Source organism: Colossoma macropomum, unplaced genomic scaffold (genome assembly GCF_904425465.1).
Source record: "Colossoma macropomum unplaced genomic scaffold, Colossoma_macropomum, whole genome shotgun sequence".
Classification (NCBI taxonomy): domain Eukaryota; kingdom Metazoa; phylum Chordata; class Actinopteri; order Characiformes; family Serrasalmidae; genus Colossoma; species Colossoma macropomum.
Window position 1 is genome coordinate 26,285,480 of NW_023494788.1, and position 21,428 is coordinate 26,306,907.

A 21,428-nucleotide genomic window follows, 5' to 3' on the forward strand; every position below is an offset into this window, starting at 1 on the left:
GAGGATGCCAGAAGGGGTACGTGGGCTTACACGCCGCACAATATGGGCCGTGCAGCCGCAGTTGAGAAGTAATTGGATTTCCCCAGTGCCTGTGCCCACTCCTGGCCGCACGCTGGGCTGTGACATTAAATGCTCTTATCTGTGGCAGGAGAGTAAGACAGAGCATAGAGGAGAGTCACTCGTCGTTTGGAGCCATGTTTGCCATCCACTGCCCTGCCATCACCACCAAAAGCCCTTATGTTTAAGTCTGCCCACTCAACAGCAATCTGGACAACGCCCCCTGGATATTTGCAGTCAAACAAGTCCAGGTTCCTATTTACCTGAATGGGGAGAGACCTGTAAACATAGAACTGCGGGCTAGGTTAAAAAAAAGAGCCCATTGCCTTGTTGGTAGCGGAAAAAGCTGGAAAAAGACCTCCACTTTTTTAGCAATGCACTGCAAAAAATTACATCTTAGCAAATTAAATCATCTTACATCTAGTCAATGTATCTAACAATTTTCATTGTCAGACTGTTGTAGGGATATTATAAGATTATCTAACTTATTTCAAGACATTTTCACTTGTTTTAAGTTTGCTTCCTTCAAGCATATTTCATAGAACAGGCAAGATTATCTGATAATATAGTGAGATAATTTTACTTGATAAAATGACTTAAGTAAAAAACATTTAGAGATGAGTTCTATAGAATTATAATATAATTACAACAATGTCTAAATGAGATGTATTTGATATATCAACTAGATATAAGATGATTTCGCCTGCCAAAATATCTTCTTTTTCAGTGAAGTACCAGTGTAGTTCAGTGGGTCTTGTTCCTGCTTTGACCAAGGTGATAAGTTCTCTTTATTGAAGGGAAGGATTGCACTCATAGTTCAACCAATGAACTCTCTTTCTCTAAAAATGTCTTGTCACTCCAAGACTGCCATCTTGTAGCAAAAGAGTTAGGCTTGACACATTTAACCTGGAATGCCATATCCCCCTCTTCCAGTAAAGAGAGGTGCTTCAGTAGAGAGAACAGGGGAAGAGTGTGTGTGTGGCATGAGAAGAGCGCACAAAATACCACAAGAACTAGACATTGTTAAGGACACTCATGTCACAAGAGCTAATAATCCCATATGGCAGGAAATTAAATTAGACATCCATTGTCAATGTTAAATCGTATCAGTGTCAGCTGAGATTGAGATTTAGACTTATTAGGTTTCCTACTTTAGATCTTTTGTGATGTTAATGTGAGTTGAATAATGAGAGAGCATGAAGTTTTCATTATTATGATGCATGTTCTTTGGCATAAAAAGACCAAAGGCTCTGAGTCTCCTGCTGTGATGTTTTGATGTTCAGTCCTGTAAATTGTGTTGATCCCTCAGTCCCCACCCCCCCACACACACCCCTCCTCCCCATACTGATGCAGTCCACTGCAATCTCCTCTTTAATAGATAGTGCATGAAAGCTGGGTGCATCATTTGTAAAAATGAGGTCTTCCTCTCTGCCAGCAAACTTAACAGTCTGTCTCCCCCATTACTTTTTATCCTTTTAAAGGCTTGGGGGCAAGGGCCTGAAACCATGAACCTGGAGGAACGATTGAGGGCAAGCTTTTGTACTAGAAGCCTTGAAAACAGAAAAAAAGAATCACAGAGAGGAAAAAACGATGCATTCCAATGGCCTGCTAAGAATGCATGGCAGATAGTTTTCCTTCATAGGGAAAAGGTTGCATAAACTCAGCTGAGAGAACATTGCTTTGACTGAAGGGGACATTTGCACATGAAGGTTTGCCGAGTGAGATGGAGGTGAAGTCATAAACAGGCTTGGATTTATCAGCTGTAGTCACAGAGGCCTTTGGGCAGGGGGGTGGGATGGGGGCACAAGCGGTCCACAGCAGTGCTGATACTGGCTCCTCTCCTTTTCTTTAATCTTTCATCAGTAGGCGATAATCTGGCCTGACTGAAACCTCGTTTTTTTCTCTTTTTTGTGTGTTTGGGGAGGGGGCTTGGTGAAAAACTACTTTTAACCTGCTGAGCTTATCCAGGGCATGATGAGAGATAGTGCTGAGAGAACAGAGGCAATCAGTACTTGGAACATGTCTGTACACGGCACCGCTTCACTCAAACCTCTACAGGTAGCAGCAGCTGGAATGTTAAAATCAATTACAAATACTATAATAGACAATAGTATTTGCTCATTTTTGGCTAATGTAAAATTCTTGGGTTGTTTTCTAATTCTCTAAAAAGGCTTGGTGTATTGTGTATATTCCATGATTTGTACATATTTCCTTTTCCTTTTTAAAAAAAAATAATTCTGTACCAAAATAATAAATGAAATCAATTTGGTGAAATTAGCACTTCATGATGCACTACATCTAGGGCTGTGCTGATAACAGCGTCCTTGTAATCAGGGCAACCGTGTGGAAAATAGCCATGGTACACCCTTAAACTGAGTTGGGGAGGTATCGTTTTCCTTCATTGATATTTTACCGTCACTAGGGGCTGTTACCACAGTAACTCGATTAACCATTACCAATCACAGGCTTAATTAATCATTTACTCATTGTGAAGTAAAGGATTTGCACCCCTTAATATCCAACCAATCTCTTGCTTGAAACACACAGCAGCTGTGACATGTCTGTGCTTGGCACTACTTCAATTTTATTTGCAAAAGGAAGGAGATTTGGCTCATAGAGTTCGGTTTTGCTTGCTGGATCTTACATCTTCTGACTTGTCCATGTATAACATTTCTGCTAGAACATATTTGCATTCCAGGGGTTTTAAAGTGACTTAACATTTTAAATCATGGGGGATGAATATGTATGAGCGCAATAGGCTACGGAAAGATGGCCCAGGGCTGTAAACTTTAGTTTATGGTAGTAATTATCTCGGACAAGGAGGAGCGACTGTTTTTTACAGCAACAGTTTCAGAGGGGTTGGAGTGGGGGGCATTGCATGAAAAAGAAAGGCACCAAAAGGAGACATCAGAAAAGGGGGAGTAGGAGCTGATAAAAGATATTTTTTTCTGAGCAGAGAGCTCCAATATAATATGCAGCAGGCTCCATTTTTACATAAGGGGTTAAAAGAGAACCACACGCACTGCCGCAGTGATAGAACGTCCCTCAGTCTCTGTCTCTCTCTCTCTCTCTCTCTCTCTCGCTCTCTCTTTTTATTCCCAGCTGCAATGATAAATGTGTCTTTGTATTCCAGACAGAAAACTGCCGTCTACAATGTACTTGTCAGTAGACGGGTGATTTTACTTTTAACAGCGTGGAGTGTATGTAAAATCATCTGCCATGAAAAAGAAAGCTTGAACAGTGAAGAGAAAAAAAATAAAACAATGCTATAAACAGACATCTATTGCCAAAGAACATAATGTGCGCAACAGCTTAGTGTGTCTTCGCCAGAGCGTAGGTGTATTTGTTTGAAGGTTTTCTCATGTGCGTTTGTGTTTTTTTCTTTTTAGTGTGTGCACTTTGCCGTGGCCATGCGTGTCCCTCACTTATTGGCCCGTAAGCCGGGATGAGGAGCGCGAGCTTTAGCAAACGGAGCTGAGCGCCTCTGATGGGAGTTAATGGACTCGAGTGAGGCTTGCTGTGGGTGCTGTGGGCCGCCTGCCAGTAGGGATCTCATCCCGGCATCTATTACACTGCTTGCCCACTGATAGAGGCTCAGTCCAATCCAATCCCTGTCAAACGGCAAGAATGGGGGAGTGAGGGTCCCGTCAAGATCTGTCCCACTGCTGATCAGGCTCTGCTGAATCACAGTCAGCCCCACCTTCACCTCTCTCCTTAACCCCTCCAGTTTCTCTGTCTGTATTCAAGAAGTGTGAAAATGCATCAATGTGCTGCGAGGCACAGATCTCAAGGTGATTATTCAATAACAATGATTTTGAAATGTAAGAATCGATTACAGTTGATTATGATTATATTCAACTAAGCCCTGCATTTTTTTTGATACAGTCAAAAATTCAGGCACTTTTCAAATAAAAGCCTGTATTCTGACTGTGTAGATACTGTGTTCCTCCAGTCATATTGTGTATTCAGTGTACATTCTGAATAAATGAAAAGGAAAAGCCTTTAATTAGAGTAGAACACAGAAAGCCTTTTTTCAACAGAGTATTTTAAGAAATAATACAGAATTGTACCAAAATAATCAAATTATATTGTGGTGAAATTCCTATATAACCCTAAATAAGTCAAATAAATATGAGCTGTGAGGTCAGAGATTCACTGCTAGTACTTAATTCTCTTGCTTGAATTAAAAAAAAAAAACCTACAGGCTGATATTAAGAGTGCTTAGGATGAGACCTGGTCTGAAGTGCAGGGGGGTCTGGTTACAAAGAGCCCATTACATGTGTGGAGAGTGTCCAAGAATTCTCCACTGGGACTGCCTTTGGTTCACCTCTCTATTAGTTATGTTCTGGTTAAAGCCCAGCTGAGGCCAGAGCATGGCTGGCCTCATTCTACCCCTAAAACCCCCTCGAGACGGAACTGCCCCTGGGCCTTGTTACCTGCGGGTTTGTGTGTGTGCATGTGTGTAATTCTGCTTAGTGGATGGGAGAGACGATCTGCAGAGCAACAAAGATGCTAAAACCTTAATCAGTTCAGACCTAGCTACCTTTTTCTGCCTTCTCACGCTATTTCCTCTCCTCTCAGTCTTTTATCTCCCTATAGATTACTCTCTATCCATCTCTCTATCCATATTTCTCTCTACTGCTCATTAAGCGTTAAACACACACACTCTCATCCTCTCTCTTGCTAGCTCACAAATTGACTTTAAATTGAGGAGCCGACGTACTTTCTCTTTCTCCTGGTGACTCTCAACCAGCACAACATTACTTCGCCTTAATCTCCGCCTGAATGCGCAAAATGAGCCTGATGCTGTGGTGCTCTAAACATGCTAAATTGAACCCCCCTTACATATGTGTTCAATAAACAGTTATGATTTTGTGCCAGGTTTCTGCAAAGATTATTAACACACCTTCCACGAGCCGGTGTCATGAATAAGCAATAGGATCCTGAGCCGTTTCCCTTTTTATCTACTTTTTGTCTCTTTCTTTATTTCTCTCTCTCTCTCTCCCCCACCTTCTCTCTCTCTCTCTTTCATTCTTTCTCACTCTCTCTCTGTATCTCGTTTCTGTCTCTTTCTCTCCGTGCAGCTGAAAGCTAGGATTGTCTGGAAAATGAGCTGTCAGCTGAGGGTTTGCAATGAGATACATCAGCCTCATTGCCGACCCTGGAAAATAATGAACTGCTCATATTTTTTTCCCCCCTCCCTCAGATATGTTCAATACGCTATCCATAACAAGTGCAGAGAAGATAAGCAGCCCACTCCTGAGCTGATTAGACCTGTTCAGGCTGTTCAGATGGGAGGGAGAGGGTGTGTGGGAGACAGGGGTCCAGGGTCTGCCATTATAACAATACAATTCGGACATTTGTGAGATAATCCAAGATGCTTTGAGAGAGAGAGAGAGAGAGAGAGAGAGAGAGAGAGAGAGAGAGAGAGAGAGATACCTCAAGGCCAAGCATGAGAGGACAGTCCATACAGAAATCCCAACAAAATAGTTCCTCTTTTTTTTTTTTACACTGTTAAAGTAACCAGTGCATAACTAAGTCTCAGCTCTTTTCAGTAATATCTTACTGAGGTTATATGGGCTAGCATTTAAAGAGAAGCATACCGTGCCCTCATATAACAAGATAAAAAATAAATAAATAACAATAATAAAAAAATCACACCAATAGAAAAACTCCAATAGGTTCATTTAGTATTTTTCTTGAATGACCTCACACATGTATTGAAATGGCCTGAACACTCTATGAGCTATTTTCAACTGAATTCAATTGAAATGATGCAATCAGACAGGAATGCAGAGAGTGCCTAATGTCTGATTGAATCAAATGTTAATGTTTGTTTGAGGGAGAATCTTCTGCACTCTTGGGGATATGGTTCAGAGCAGAGAAAAAAAAAAGATTTCAACCTGTCAGGGACGCTCTCTCTCCTTTTCTCTCTCTCTCTCTCTTTCTCTCTCTCTCCATTCCCTGCCTACTCCTCAGACTTGTCTCTCTGTCTGCTCTTCATACACAGGCACCCAGGTTGTCAGCACAGACCTCTCTGCCGTTGCTGTCTTGATTTTGACACCTGCCAGCATTTTCATTAGGTGATCAGACGGCTGCAAATTAGAAATCTTCCCCTATGTTGAATTTGGGGCAAGTCTTCAGCATAGACATGAAATGTGAGTTCTTGAGAACAGTAGGAGAGAGAGGGAGTCGAAGAGAGAGAGAGAGAGAGACGGAGACTCTTGAAATCAATTAGGAGGCACGGAGTCCTGCTGGGTGTTGAGTACTGGGGGGTGGTGTGGAGTCCTGGGGCAGAGGAGGAGATACATGCCCACAGGGACAGCAAGATTGATGAATAAAGGACTCCCGGGGCAAGGGACGCCCTGAGTGGAACATGCTAGAACCCGGCAGCTGCAAATTGAGCTGCTAAAGCTCCTAAGGATAGAGAGAGAGAGAGAGAGAGAGAGAGAGAGAGAGAGAGAGAGAAAGCTCGATGATGGTTATTTGGTCTCTGCTGGGGTACTACAAATAGCCTTAAACCAACCTCCATGCATTTTAAAGTTAGCACTTAACATATGTGCAAAATTCAAAGGCCCTGTTAGACACTGTGCGAAGATTTAGCAAGCTAACATGATCTCAGGGCTGTAGAAAGAGTCAGCTGTGCTCGTCCTCTGTTACAGCAGTGGTCCTCAGGGGAATCTCTTACGGCTACCATGATGTATAATTCAACAAAAGCCAGCTTTAAACACAGGACAGGCTAGACCAAATCCTCTCCCTTATCCACGCTGTCACCCATTCATCACATTTTATCTCCCTGCTTTCCAAATGGGCAGCACTGAAAGCCATTAGCGCTGTTTCATCATCTCTGTAGTCCTGACGCAGCCTCAGCATAGCATTCAGCTGCTTTCCAGCAGGAAGGACAACAGCGTCTCCACTGAGGAAGACGGAGGCAAATATCTGCAGTGTTTCTGACGTGCCATACCAGCCTCTGTAAACTGCCGAGTGTATCTCGCAGAGAAAAAAGGGGCTCGAACGGAAAGAAACAGACAGAGATGCCGGTAATAGAATCAAAGTGAATAAAGGAAGTGTTTCAGAGGAAGTGTGTGTTTTGTGTATTGTGTATAGAGATTACAGCCTGGCGAGTGCTTTTTCCCTCATTGCAAGCCATTCCCACACTCTTCTCTGACAATGGGTAGAGCGGAGGAGAGGAGGGGGAGGGGAGAGCGTCTTAAATCAGAGGTAACGCTGCGTCCCAAGTGCCAACGGTACCTTGTGAGAGTTGTGAGAATAGTAAACATTTACACGGCAGAGAAAACCCCAGGAAGCGAAGGGAGTTTACAACCCTCTCTTTCCTGCCTCTGTTTCCTGAAAGAATAGGGGAAAAAAAAACAAAAAAAAACAAAAAACAAAGGGGAGGCTTTGTATCTCGACTCTCTGTTTGTGTCCTTTGGCAATTGCTGTTTAAACTCGTTTCACTGTATCAGAAGACGCAAACTATAGATCAGAGCAAGTCCCATCAGAGGCAGCTAAATGGCTGAGGATTTCTGATTTCTGCGAACGGCCGTGTTTGTATTCCCACTTCTGCCCTGACTGGGAATAGTGCCTGCTGTTTGTTTTCTTTGAATCCATTAGACTTGATTGTCTAAATTTATTATACCAATGGTGTCAAATACTTGGCTTGTGAACTCTGACTTTACACACTTTTTTTAACGCAGCCAAATGTGGTAAAATAGCCAATAAGTACAGGAGTAACAGTGCTCTTAAGCAAATTGTTCTGCAGAGACTTGGACAACAGCATTATCCTAGGTTTTCAGAGATTTAATTGTGCTTTGTACCAGTAAAGTCCATATGCTAGCAAGCCCAGCACACGCTTTGGCAATGTAATAAGACTATTGAGATTGTAATGGAATGATAATTCCATTTCTGCTGTCATTACCGTTCTGCATATGTAAAAGGCCTTTTGGTCAATTCATTTAATAATTATTACCCGGTCTCATTACTGCTCAGTCAGTGCGCTGCCATTGAGACTCTTTTAAAGACAATGCAAGTTCTGGCTCAAGTGAAGGCATTTTACAGATATTCATTAGGACAAATGGGCTGCTCTTTGGCCATTGAAAAAGAGTATGATAGAACATATGGGTCCATTAAGACCTGTTATCTGTCACCCTCTAAGACCACTGGCCAAATTGGAGGCGAGTAGTGTTGAAACTGTTGCTCACTGCTCACAGTATCTGCTTTTTATTTTCACTTCCCGCACATCCATCTTGTTGAAACAGATTCAAATCAAGGCGATGAAAAAAAGCTGCCTTGGAAAAGCTTCATCCACACACCAGAATCTTCACTGATAAATTAACTCTTACAGGGAACACACAGACTTAATGAATCACTTTTAGTGACTGGGCACATGCAATAGTCCATGATACACTAATACTTCATGATTTTCTAATTTGTCCAGTTACATGAGCAACAGCCTAGAGGGTGTGTCAGAGTGTGTTTTATTGGAGCCAATGCTGTTTTTTGTGTGCCTGAGAAATAGTTAAGGCCAGCAACCAATAGCAGTCGGACTCACTAATTATGCTTCATTATTGTGTGATGGCTAGAAACAATCCACCATGGCAACCCGGAGCCTGATGATTCTACAACAGCAGCCACCTCAGCAAGTCTAATGACATTCAAACAAATCTGCTGATCCATCAGCCACATGTACATACAGCATGGTTGCCAGGTAGCCACCAATCCTAAGATTTATCAGGAAGAAAAAGATTGGTTAATTATCCAGCTGGAATAAGCCATAGGGCATCTATCTGGTGCAAACAGAATCTAATTAGTCCTTCTGCCAGTTTCATACAAACCCAGGATCTGGCTGGATGGAGAAAAAAAATACAATTTGTAAATAGTTTTGTAGCCGAGCCGCTCTGTTTTTGTAGCACTATCCTCTCTATTCTTCATCTCTCTCTCATTAGCCTATTCTTCCGCAGGCAAGTCAGTAAGATGAGAGCAATGAAAGCACAAGGCAGTTATACTATCAGACAGGAGTCAGGACATGGCCAGGCTTGAGTGTGGCTATTCGGATTTTAATGATCTCAACCAACTCTAAACGTTTTTCAGCTCTGTTTGGCTCCTCTTAACCAAATGTCAAGTTACTCTTGTCATTCATGGAAAGTAAACTCATTTCTGTCATGCATAAATGCAGTTTTCCCTGTTGCCTCTTAAAAGCCATTGCACGGATTCTGTTGATTTGAATCATGGAGGTAGATCAAAGGTATGTTTAGCATGGCACCACAAAGAAAGTCAAGTAATACAACAGCTCTGAATCCCTGTCTTTTTGGTCTTAAGCCCTTTCTTTTATTCTCCGCAGTGCCACTCCTCATCATTCTCTAACCTGGGATCAGTGAGTGGCAGAAGCTGAGAGCGAACATGACCTTCTACTGACTCCTGTCAGTAAACTGGATGTCTTCGTAAATGGGAGCCAAAAAAGACACATCAACATTAATTTCCCACTGAATGAACGTCTGAATAATGCATGAGGGCGTGTGATATGTAGATCCTCCACCTTCAACCTTTATCAGCCTAATTGCTGTCACTCAGGCAGGTCCGAAGCCTGTTGCCACCGACCACCGACATGCTTCCTGTCCGTCAGTGATGTTAGCGGGGCCTGTATCAAAGCCTGACCGGGGGAGCAACAGCTCCTACTACATTAACAGAGGAACTTCAAAGCACAGGGCTAAGGTGTGATTCAGTCTGCAAACATCTGAGGCCTGATCTACCTTCAATATAATGGACGGGTAATGGGCTGTACTCATGCTGGAGAGCCTCCTGACTCTATCACTCTCTCTCTCTCGCTCACTCTCTTACCTTGGTCTGGTAGCTGGCAGCTATTTGGAGGCACGGTCATATTCAGCACATCATTGACAGCTGTGTCGGCATAGTGGCCCCTCTGCACGTCGTGTTCGCTGTCTGTCTGGTCGCTTTCCTCATGCCCGCTGTCCTTCAGGCTGTTCCCCTCCATGTCCTTAAACGTCGACGTGCTACAAGGTGGGGGGAGTGAAAGAGAAGATGTCGATTTACTGTCTTGTCGCGTCCCGTCTGATCCTTTTCTTTGCCCTGTGCTACTTTTATGTCTTTTTTCAGTTCTGTGTTTTAAGAGGCAGCTAAAGCCTTTCACTGCTGATGGAACGACTGCTCTGCTCTGTCTCGGACTCAGCTCTGGGGAAAGGTCAGAGTTCGAGGTCCTACGCTTTGCCGTTAGCAGATGCTGCTGAAAGTATTGAGGGTTATTAGACTGATGGGTCTGTTTCTGAAAGAGCCTTTGAGGTGTCTATTGAACTCACACTGCGTTTTTAAAACTGCCTCTGATTGCTTTTGAGGAAGCCTGTAGTAGTCCCCAAAATTCCTAGAAATCTGACAGGCTGCGGGCAAATGATGTACTTCTCTAGTACTTCTGAGAACAAGAAAGCAAGATGGAGGGGGGCTGGCCATCGACAGCTGCAGTGCACAAGCCTGATTTCCCTTAATTTGATAGCCGGCCCACTGGAACATATTCTGATTCAGATGCAACAGAGGAATGGAAATGAATGTGTACAAACATGGACACAAACAGCACACACACACACACATGCTGTGGCGTGCTCTGAGAAAAGAGGGGAGAAGGGAGGAAGGGAGAGAGATAGACAGAGAGAGAGAGACAGAGATAGAAAGGGAAAGGAAGGAGGGAGGCAGCCTGCTCCTTTCCCAGGCTGGCCATGAACGCACTGCAGTGGCACTACTGCAGACTCTGATTTTATCAGTCTAATTGCACCTGTCCCAGTCCACGGGGCCCTGAGGGGATTTTTCTTTGTAGTGTGCTGCAGAGCCTGCACTTGAATAGTCTTTATTTATGTAAACACTAGAGGTTTTTTTAGAAGACAAAATTGCTATAATGGGTTTTAAAAATGTGGCACTGCCTCTTTCTTTGTTGACTAGAACGTTCTCTTGCTCCAGGTAACAGAGGAACTATGGAGTCCAGCCACCAGTACCACAGCCACTAAGCCTATGGGCAATGAAGGGCTTTCATTAGACATGTCTGCATGCCAAGCTACTCTGTCAGCCCCTACTCTGCTTCAGGTGGACACAAGGAATGCTGGCCAAGTCCTTTCAGGACAACAAGTTCGTTGTTCTCTGTTGTTCTTCTCTCTAAGAGGAAATAACATTACCTTTCTTCTTATCTCAGTGGCCTTACAATGCCCTGCCTGTGTGCACCAAGACAGCAACCACTGACCTTCCAGCCACGCACATGCTTGAAATTCTCCTAGATTCCTCTGACTGATTAATTCAGACATCAACATGCTTTAATGATCCAAACTGCAGCTTAAGCTAAGGCTTTAATATTCTCTAACATGCAAAATACATACATGTTCATAGGGGATTTGATGGAATTATTTATGGTAGTATTAAATATGAAATGCTTGATGCAACTATGGTTAAGTGTGAAAGATACTTAATTATTAACAAATAAACAAACTTAAATATGTTGTGCAATTAAATGCTCACGTATGCTAAACATACATGTATGGAATAATGTCAACAAGCCTACGGAAACACATGCAAATATGGGTCTTTTAAGCAAAATGTAATCTATACAACCAAGCTCAAACTTAACTGTGTGCAAATTAGTTGGTGTAAATTTGTAACAATACATACCTTTTGATAAGGTGTGCTCTGCTGTTTACATAACTGGAGTCAATGGAATAATTCTCCGTCTAGAGAGAGAGAGAACGAGAGCAAGAGAGAGAGAGAGAGAGAGAGAGAGAGAGGCGCATTCAATTATACAGCAACCAAAATAATGTTACCACTAATTGCCTTTCAATAGAAATGTTATTTTACACAAAGACCCTTGTGAGCTGCCTTGGCTTTCAAAGGCAAACTCCCATTCTCTTTCTGAGCACATGTAGCTGCAGCGAGCCTGCCTCCCCCCACCCCTCACTTCCACCTCCCTCTCCTCTGCTCTCCTCTCCTCTCTTCTCCATATTCAGTTTGACCACACTCTTCAAAATGGAGTCATTAGGGAGGACAGGGCATCTCAGAGAGTGAGACAGAAAAAAGAGGGAGGGTAAGAATGAGAGTGGAAAGGAAGGTTTCCTTTTTTGTGTGTTCTTTTTTTTTAATATATACTTTTTCCTTCCATGCCACTTCAGAAGAGATGTTAATGTATGAATATTAAATAAATAAATCTGAGGGGGAAGAAATTAAGAGAGTGCTGGGGGATTTTTAACTTTGCAATTGCAGATGAAAAGGCCTTGATGATCTGCATACGATGGATCTCTGACCCATATTGAGGAACCAAAGGCATCTGGCAGTCAACAGTTTTTTATTTTTTTCATGCATTTATAGAATTCGTAGGGAGCATAGGAAGGGTAGGGTGATGGGAGTTGGCAGCAGCACACAGTAAAAGAAAGAATGAAAAGATAGGAGAGAAGAGCCGCAGTAAACAGGAGGAATATTCACTTGATGTTCATTTAGAGTCACCCTTTATGTCATGGTTGAAGCAGAAAAGGAAGGAGAAGTTCCTCTGCATGTCGGATGGTACTCTCTCACTCAATATGCTGATAAGATGCAGGTGTTTTCCATTGGAACAAAGGCCACGTCCTTTGCCAGCATCAACTTCTCCCATTTTATACTACGATAAAAGAGGGAGTGGATGGCCTCTTCCATGTGGAAGTGAAGGCATGAACCCCTCTCTGACAAAAACACTTGCCCAAGAGATAAGCCTGCAGAAGCCTCAGAGCACTTTGCCAAGCCCAGCCTCCAAGAAAAACATATGCTATCATAGTAGAACATAATTTTGATTCAGTGTTCATGGTAACACACATACTTGTTTTTTGTCTATTTTAGTGGAAAGTGGTTTTGAGTTACTTACCACTGAGAAACCCCATACATGTTTATGCCCACTGAAAAGGGCATGCCAGTGACGGGTTGGTTGAATCAGTGTGAAATTCTATGCTCTTGAAGCCACAGCAGTGAGTTTAGCCTCTTACAAATAACCCACTTTGACCCTGTGCGTTTTTTGATAAATGTAGCAGCTTGTTAAAGTTAAATAGGCAAAAAGGCATGATTTGTTTTATGCTTATGGTCTGGCACTGGCACTGCTGACTTGGCATTAAAATGCATCCCGTATCTGGATGTTGTCCAAATACGCGTCTAACCATGTTTGTGATCAGAATGTGTCTGAATCTAGTTCTTCTGATCCCGAGGTAGCTGAGCATGGATTATGATTGGATCTGTTTGTATGTGTAGACGCATTGTGGCCAGCCCTGCTACACTCATGGTTTAAAATCACATGCACCACCCACAACTTTCAATATTGTTCCTGCTTCTCTCATTAAAAAGTTTGCATTCAATGTGTATTCAAATGTAGGGCTAGAAATCTGCTGCCACCTGTGGAGGACAGTACACAATTTTCTCACCACTCCTGGCTGGATTTTAACCCATACTATTTTTTTAATGGGCTTTAGTTGTGACTACTAAATAAAATGTACATAACTGTTTTTTTCTTTCTCTAAATTTCTCAAAATGTTTTATAAAGACTCAAACATAGCACAGCCTACTTGAAATATTGTGCTGGGAAATGAGATCCAAATCTCAAGAAAAGGGCTAGTGTAAATGTTCCATGTTTGCTGATTGGATGATGATCCAATCATCATGATCTAATTACTGTAATCAGATGTTTGTTCCAAGTCTAAACAGGGCCACTCAAGGCTACAAGGCAACACAAGTTTTTCTAAGGCTGTGCACAGTCCATCCATTTCTCTAACAAAACACATACACAATATTCCTGTCTACCTCTGAACAGCCAGCGTACCAAAATATCTTCAATCAGCATTATATAAGGTACTGTGTACTGTCTCACCCCCATGCTCTCTAATTACCTTCACGGACAGATAAATTTTTAATTACCGGTGATGGCTAGCCAGGCCTCTGATTGAGATTTGTCAGCCAATGATGCAGTCTGGACTCTCCAAAGGTTAGCCCTGGTCTCTCTCTTTTTCTTTTTTCTCCCCCTTTTCTTTTTGGTGCTTTTCTAATTAAATCTTAACTCATTGTTATCAAGGAGATAATTTGTAAAAAGCTATTCTAATTAACATTATATTAGCAAGCCTCACAGAGCATACACTGTTTGTTCTCGCTGTGGTTCACGAGACAGTGATTCACTCTTTTGTTCCTGTCCAGCTCTGCTCCATTAATATCAAAGTAATTGGCATAGGCAATTATTTCAGTCCTCTTGCAGGACATGTCGGCATATAAATATATATGGAGAATTTATTTTAGGTTGAACATGCCACCTGTGCTCCACTTTGGTCCCTGTGAGAACTCATTATAGAGCCCCTCCATCTCTACGGCCATCCACAGAGAGACTAATGAATGGCTATGGAGCAAGTAACAAGGGGAAAACTTCATTAAAGAGACAGTATACAAATTTTCCAATAACTCCCTCCATGAGGCCGACCCATAATTGGTTTGGATGGGGCGAGCTGCATTAATATTACCTCCGCAGGGAAGCGCCAAATTCTAGTGCAGCCCCATCCACACCAGATCATCGTACTGTGTTCCCATATGAGGCATGGCTCTCCTGCTGTGCCACTCTTAAAACCGACGAGTGGCTTGTTAAAATGCAGTTACGGTGTGCAAATTGCTGACCCTGTTGTACGAAGAACAGCCTCAAAGCTGCCAACACATCTTGATCTCCTTGCTTATGTCAAAATGAGCTTCTCGGGTGCTGTTACTTGGAAGTAATGGGGTTACTATGCAAATGCTGCTCTAGTTCAACCAAACCTGCTCCAGTAAAGGCAAAAACATTTCAACCATATTGAAATGGACATTATCGCTGTAATTTGGTTATTGCACCATGATTTGATAGATATGCCTCGTTACTTGAGATTAATGCACTTCTGTTGATGGGGCCATAGTTTGCACTCATCCTTTAGAAAACCTACCAAAAATGGCAAGCATGTTGTCCAGCTAACAGTGTCTGTGCATTCTTGCTGTGCAGGAGCAATAATGAATTCTATGGCTTACTCTACAGGGCATAACCCTCTGCCTTTAGGAAGTGCCCTGAGCAGGCCACATGCTAGAGAACAGGAACTCTATGCATTAGAGGCTGCTTCCTGTAACGAAATGTATTTCATGCCTCCACCGCTGACCACCGTCAAATTGCTTGGAGAGTCAGGGCATGTCAATATTTCTTTCCCGGAGGTCGAGTTTCAGGCCATAGGAAAAGGGCCACTTAAAATACGGCAAGCCAGCCGCAAATGGCTACTTAATCAGGTTCTACAATGTGTTGTTATGATCCGAGCAGCCCAGTTCAGTAGCCAGCGTCATTCTATCCCAGTAATTATCGCTGCGCTTTATCCAGCATGGAGCCAGTGCACCTGGAGAGGCTAAATCGCCCACTAAGAGTGGAGTGACAGTCTGAGGCTGGAGTGTTGAGAGGTGGACAGCAGGTGGGGTGTGTGAGACCCTTTGCCCCAACCCTTTCTTTTTCTTTCCAAACTATACTGCACCCCCATGCCTCTCTCTTCCAGCCTCCCTTGCCCTCAGCCAGCCGAGAGGAACAGCAATCTTCTCGCTCAGTCGCTGGCGTGAGATTTGATTTGCCTTCCTCCCAGCGTGACAATTGGTTCCGTAGTCCTGATGTGAGTGCGTTCCTTGCACAGGGCCATGGACGCAGACCGAGCAGGAGGGGCACAATACTTATGCCCTGATTTCCTCAGGTGGCAAAGGCGAGAAAAGAAAAAAAAAACACATACACTTGTCACACTTTATGCTCTGAGTTAAACATTATCTCTGCTGAGACTGATACATCAACTGGTACAGTTTCACTCGCATTTACCCATGTAAGGATGCATAAAATTAGGAACTAATTGAAGCAGCGAGCTATACTGGCAAATTATTAATTATCAGGCTGCTCCCTTGTTTCCACTGCAATAGATAAAATAGCTATCAAATCTCCTTTTAATTTATTTCAGGGAGCAAAACACTTAACTTCACTTTTAAGCCTTGGTTAAAATTGTTAACAAGGGGAAATAGTTGGAGGCATACGAAAATGTGCACTGAACAATAAACGAGCCGGTGCTGCTTTCTCTACCCCCTTTCACCAAGGTCTACCGACAAGCCTCTCCAATGAGATGTGTCAGAGTCCGAGGGCCGAAAGCCTGTCCAGTGGAATACAAATGCAGCAGCGCACATATTAAATAAAGCAGGAGGGAAAATAGAGGAGAAAACTCGAAGGTCCTCAATTAAAGCAAACCCATTCCATTTCCTAATTTTAATAGCTGATTGGTGTTCACCGCTTCATTTGGAGCCTCATTCTTGACTCATCTTAGGGCTTATTCACACAGTTCCCCAGAGTGCAGGGAGGGAAATGGTACACATAATGAGGCCTGTTGTTTAGATACTCATTCACAGGAAGAGCATAGCAAGTAGGGCTCAGCATGAAGGAAAGGCAAGGCAGCACAGGACTCTAAATTATAAATAACAAAAGCTATAGACGGCAGCCAGGTTCTGCTGTATGAGGGTGGCTGCGAGAGCGCTGGCACAAACACTGTGCGGATTCTACACGCAGGCTTAGGAGATGTGCCGATCCCTCCTGATGCAATGCCGCAGTAGAGCTGCGGAGAAGAGTGTGTGTATTTGTTGTTTGACTATGTGAATGGGGCTGGGGAGCCTCACAGCCACTGGCATCTAACACCCCTCACACGGTGAAGCTGCATTTCAACACTGAGTCACTCCTCCCAGACATTGCTATTCGCTCACACTCTCTCGCTCCCTCTCTTTCTCTCCTCCTTTTTTTTCTTTTTTCACTCCTGTGCCCACTCTCAAAAACTCGACAAGCGTTCTCTTGTCACTCCTGTACAGTCGCGCTCATCCTCAGCTGCTCTCTTACTGCTGGCTTGGCTAGGCACCCCACTCCGCACCCACAACACCAATCACAGACCACCATGCTCTCGTTTTCCTGCCTTTTCCTCAAGTGGCATACCTGCAAGGAGCAGGTTTATCATGCTCCCTCGGCAGAAGAAAATTCTCATCAGCCTGGTGTTATGTTGCCAGCCCCCCGATTATAGAATTTCCCATAGATCTACTGCCATCTGTTAGATTATAGATTTCCCCTTCCTTTCCAGAACGTGCGAGCCCTCAGGGAGGCTCAGCAGTAAAAGGGGTGAAGAAGTGCCCGAGGCTTACCCTGGCTACTGGATGAGATTACACTCTTCTATTTTCTTCCCAGGCTGCGGGAGTTGTGATGAATATGAGGACTTGTTTGCATTTAATAGCCACTGGCTGCCTGCAAACGCAAATCAGCAATCAATTACAGCAGGAGCCATGGTAACAAATAAACTGTCATACCACTGCAATCCTTACAACACTTTGTCACCTGTACATTTGCAGCAAATGTTTCACTCCATTCAGAATTCAGCTTTTTACAAAGGTGATCAATTACTAGCTTATGCTTTAAAAGGAACTATACACTCAGTACTTTTTTAGGCACCTGAGAAAATTATATTTAAAAAGCTATTTAACTGGTCAGTAAGCTTTAATTTGCACAGAAAAAGACACTAATATTAGAATAACTACAAGTAACACGAATAAGATTTTATCACTTTGTTGTTTGTAGTTTTGTGTAGGTATCATCTAATACATAACTTGGCTAATCAGTCTTTAAATAAAACCCTTTAATGAGTTGGTGTGTCTAAACCTTTGACTGGTTGTATTAAAATATAGAAGTTGAAAGAAAACAGGTTTGGGTTTTGACTTCTTGGTGCACCACAGCCATACTAAGCTTCCTTAAGAATTAAATGGTTAAGGTTTTTGTAATTGTTTATTTGTTTATTTCTGTAAACAAATAAATGCTTACTGCCCTGATAAAATTTCCACATCCTGTATATACATATGTATATAAATATATGTATAAAACCTATGGAAACATCAACCTTTAAACATCTTGTGAGAACATATATGCCATTTATATTGTGTGAACACTTCATGACAAACTTTTACCTGGAATCCATGTAAATCTAAACCACTTGCCTTTTCATTGTGAAATTTTCACACGATTTAGAGGCAGCTGGTGTTTTCAAACAGAGTTACAAAAGGAGTTACAAGGTTGTGCCTGTGACTGTATGTATATATCGGGACAGCTGTTTATTCCATTGACAATGTTCTAATAAATGTAGCAGGGATCTATGGGACTAAGGAAACAAACTGTCACAGATCCATGAACACAATACCTCTTCCTGTTTGATTCTATTAATCTTACTTTCCCAGTGGACTGAAGAAAATACCTCCTTTTTGACAAGACAATCACACAATCCACACACATTAACGAAGGAAGTACGTATGTGTATTTCCCTAGCCAACAGCTGCGTCATAAACACATGAAGAGAGAGAGCGTGAGAGAGAGAGAGAGAGAGAAAGAGAGAGAGAAACAGAGAGAATGCCCTTGTGTTTGATCCTGTAATAGACTCCATCTACATAAGGCTAAGGGTTATAGACTCCATTTGCCTGCAGTCAGTTAAGATGTGATTAATTATACATACATTAATAGCAACAGTATTAATAATTCATAGGGCCATCCTAAGTCAAAGCCCTTTCCGTTTTAGCACTGTGAAAGCAATTCGAATCATGAAGCTTATCAGGCACATCTGCATATCAACAGGAAGTTTGATATTGTTATGCTGGTTGTTGACGAACTGCTAAATTATTGTAGTGGTGCCTCTCCCTGCTCGCGTGGTTGGATGGAGTAATTAGATAGCACCTGTGTTTTTTTTGTGGGTCTTTGTGGTGTCAGGTAGACAGAGTGGCGGCTTGTTTTGAGTAGGTTAGCCACAGCAATCACATCCCACCTATACAATTCACTATATAATGGGTAATATGTAATTATTATTGTGAAAGTATGTAGTATTTGTGTTTTAAAAGCACACAATTTGTTTGGCTATTCTGGAGGAGAACTGAATAAAGCAATAAGATTAAGATTTGGGGTTTTACATGCTAAAAGGGGGAGGGAAAAAAAACTTGGCTATCGCTTCGCTTTTTCAAAGGATAAATCGGCTTACTTTTCTTTAAACCCATGGAACCTAATCAAACCCAAATGGCGGTGAATTCCTGGAGGCAGGCCTTGGGGATTTCTTGCTAATTTAGACGTGGGGACAAGGAATTTTTCACGCCCCCTCGTCCCAGGAATCTCCACATGTCTTCTGGGTGTCACCTGCGACAGGTACAGTGAGCAGAAGCCCCGCCTCCTCCTCCTCTGCACTACGGGAAGTGCCACCAGCGCTAATCCAGGCAGCTTTAGAAGCCCTGCAACTCTCCCGGCAACAGGCATGACGTGCCAGGGCTGTTAGCGAGTGTGCGTGCTTTCCAGTCGAATTAGTGGCAGGCGGCTCTGTTTTGGTCACGGCTCCTGTCAGTCAACCAATTTAACTGCAGGAAAGTCTCCAGTGTAATTTAATGTCCAAATCATTCCACCGACTTTAGTGAATATTTTCCCTGTAATCCAAAGCCTTAAAAGGCCCAACTTGTTACATCTCTGGCATTTTTATTTTAGGCCCACTTAATCCAGCCCACTTGTCCATGCCAAATGACCAGAGCAGCGATGCTGAGCTATGTGGTGAGGGAGAAGTGGAGACTGAGTGGCATTCCTACACTACAGTTACAGCACAGTCATTTTACTGCACTCTCTCTCTCTCTCTTGCTCTCACTCATACACTCTCACTCTCTTTTTCACTCTGTAACAGGCGCAGTAAGATCGGGGGAAGGGAGATGAGCGATGTGAACACCTTTACATCAATGTAATATCCCCGCACTGAGGCTCCTGCGGCGAGCGAGGGTTCATCCATTTTGGATGCTGCTTTTGTTATGAGTGTAAATCAAATACTTGGCTGATTCTCTGATCCAAAATAATGATACGACACCTCAGGGTCGCTTCTCTCAAATATCTGTCAGCGCCACTGGGATATCTAATAGACACCCCCCCCACCCCCCCACCCCCCCCCACCCCCCCCACCAACTCTGCTCAGGCCCCACCCTACTCAAAAGCTCTGGCGCTTCCCATCTCCATGACAAGGCATCTTTCAGGCTATTTTTTATGCTAGACAGAGAATAGCAGAAGCTCATTACAGACTCTGAGGCACCTCACAAATGCAGTACTCTCTCACTCTGCTGTTTCTCTCCCTCTCTCTCTCTGCTTTTTGTCTCTGCTATCTCTCTTTCTGCTCTACTGTTTCTCTCTCTCTCTCTCTCTCCCTCAACAAGATGAATTGAGTCAGTCCCACTATTGACATCCCTTAATCTGACGCTCACTAACGGATGAGTCAGAGCTCGCGCCGACGCGGCAGCGTCGCTCCAGCAAACAGGAAGCAGTACTCAGGGATACAGGTGGAACTTCATCATCTTTCATTAATCGTTCCACCCCTGGCCCATTTGCTCAAACAAATGATGTTTATCTCATGCTTGGTGCTGGCAGGCATGGCCCTTGGCTGGGAATTCCAGGCAAATACACACAGACGACGCTGCCCTCCACCCTCCTCCCCCTAAACTCTGAGCATGATGGCTAATGCCGTCGCTATCTTGCCAATGCTTCAAACACGAGCCGTGCACAGCAGCGCTGCTGGCCAGGAGCAGGCTGGGTGCTGGGAAAGCGCTGCCGCACTCTAATAGACAGATGGGGGCCTAAAAAGCTTGCTCTAACCACAACCAGGTTGACCCAATCAGTACAACTCATGATCCAGTAATGGAAGTCTAGTTAGCGGTCCGATTTAGCCACGCTGAGCGCATCTGCTGCCTAATATTCGGGATGGTCTTTTTAGGCAGCTGTCAGCGGCAGGATTGAGAGGAGCGCATTACCTCGCCGCACGTCACTGGCACATCTGTAGAATGAAGAGCAGATTGCAATCAGCGCGCCGACAGCCTGCTATCAGCATCGCAACAGTAATGTCCTCTCATGCCATTACACTAGGCGTCGAACAGAACCCGGGAATAAAGCTACTGAGCTAATTCCAGCACGTATCCCACGTGTTCCACTATTTCCAGCGTGAACATAGATTTGAATGCCATTTTCTTACCATGCTTGCCCCTTACAGCAGCGTATAATTTGCTGTGTACTTTGCACACCACACGGCACACTACACACTCTTTTACTCTCAACAAATAGATGCAAATGAGCACTCACAGTTTTCATGATGCATTGTAACACACACCAACATGCACACACAGACAGGTTTATATTCCTATCGTTGTGGGCTATAAACTCGTTGTTGTTGTGGAATTGTGCATGATGCTTCTGTAATGTGAATATAGGAATGAATTATTTTAATAAAATATTTTTTATTTTTATTGTCTTATGTATTAGGCTAGATGCTGCT

At 43.3% G+C, this 21,428-nt stretch overlaps 1 protein-coding gene across 2 annotated transcripts in view; it reads right to left on the reverse strand.

Moving 5' to 3' along the window:
• Positions 1–21,428, reverse strand: part of pcdh19 (protocadherin 19) — a 60,194-nt gene that overhangs the window by 14,335 nt on the left and 24,431 nt on the right. For both annotated transcript variants that reach the window (XM_036568929.1, XM_036568928.1), the window contains exons 3-4: positions 11,719–11,777; positions 9,895–10,067 (exon numbers count right to left, since the gene is read on the reverse strand). In XM_036568929.1, the coding sequence (XP_036424822.1) occupies positions 9,895–10,067; positions 11,719–11,777 (232 nt within the window). The remainder of the gene's footprint in view (positions 1–9,894; positions 10,068–11,718; positions 11,778–21,428) is intronic.